The 1098-nt window shown below is 65.2% G+C and overlaps 1 protein-coding gene across 1 annotated transcript; it reads left to right on the plus strand.

The window, feature by feature from the left end:
• The first annotated feature begins 714 nt into the window (after nucleotides 1-714).
• LOC109776056 (uncharacterized) lies at nucleotides 715-1098 on the plus strand. Its single transcript, XM_020334742.1, has one exon. It carries the CDS (start codon nucleotides 715-717, stop codon nucleotides 1096-1098), a length of 384 nt encoding a protein of 127 aa, XP_020190331.1.

A 1098-nucleotide genomic window follows, 5' to 3' on the forward strand; every position in this document is an offset into this window, starting at 1 on the left:
CAATGCCTGGTGGCTTGGGAGCGCGTTTGCAGGACCAAGGCGGAGGGTGGGCTGGGCGTCCGAGACCTCGCCACGCAGAATCGCTGCCTACTGCTCAAGATGCTGCACCGGCTCCACACAGCCTCCTCGTCCTCGAGATGGGCCCTATGGGTGTGGGCGGAGCTCGACGGCCGCTCCCTTCTCTCGTCAACGGCAAGCAGGAGCGCGGGGGAGCACAGCAAGGCGCTGGCGCGGCTGCTCCCGCTGTACCGCGGGATCACCAGGGTGACGATGCGCGATGGGAGGCGGACGTCCTTCTGGCTCGACTCCTGGCTCCCGTGTGGGCCTCTCGCGGTGGCTCTTCCGGTGCTGCACTCACACACGACGGTGAAGGAGGCCACGGTGTGGCATGTGCGTGCGCGCGGCCTGGACAGTGTGCTGGTGCCCAGGCTTACCTCTGCCGGCGCCGTGGAGCGGGCTACCCTTCCGGCCCTGATCGGCGATAATGCTACGGGCCCCGGCGACGACGAGCGCAGACCGATGTTGTGCTCGGGCGCACGTGGGAGCCTCATAACGGCGGCCGTCTACGCCCTGGAGAAATTCGGCGGCGTGCAGGCGTCGTTCGCGGCGTTCCTCTAGGGGTGCGCTGCTCCCTCCCGCGTTCGCTTCTTCGGGTGGCTCCTGGTCCAACGACGGGTCAACACAAGAGACGTCCTGTTGCGGAAGATCATCGTCATGACGGAGGGGGCTGCTTGTCCTGTCTGTTCGTGCGAGCTGGAGACGGCGGATCACATGGTGTTTGAGTGCCCTTTCGCCCGATCATTCTGGCAGGCTGTAGGGGTCGACGTGGTCGACAAAGGCTATCAGGTGGGCGTGCTCCAGGATCTTGACGTCCGGGGGGTGGTCGGAGATACTGCTTGCGCTACCTTCGCTTTTCTGTGCTGCTGGCAGCTATGGAAGCACAGGAATGTCGTGGTCTTCCGTGGGGCGGTGCCCTCCCTCGCCCGTCTTCTCGCATGCTGTAGGGAAGACTCGGCCCTGTGGCAAGGACGCCTGAAAGTAGCTGAACGGTCGTGCGTCGACAGATGGCTGCGGGTGTTCTCGTACCCTGGGAGGTAG

Source organism: Aegilops tauschii, chromosome 2 (genome assembly GCF_002575655.3).
Source record: "Aegilops tauschii subsp. strangulata cultivar AL8/78 chromosome 2, Aet v6.0, whole genome shotgun sequence".
Classification (NCBI taxonomy): Eukaryota; Viridiplantae; Streptophyta; class Magnoliopsida; order Poales; family Poaceae; genus Aegilops; species Aegilops tauschii.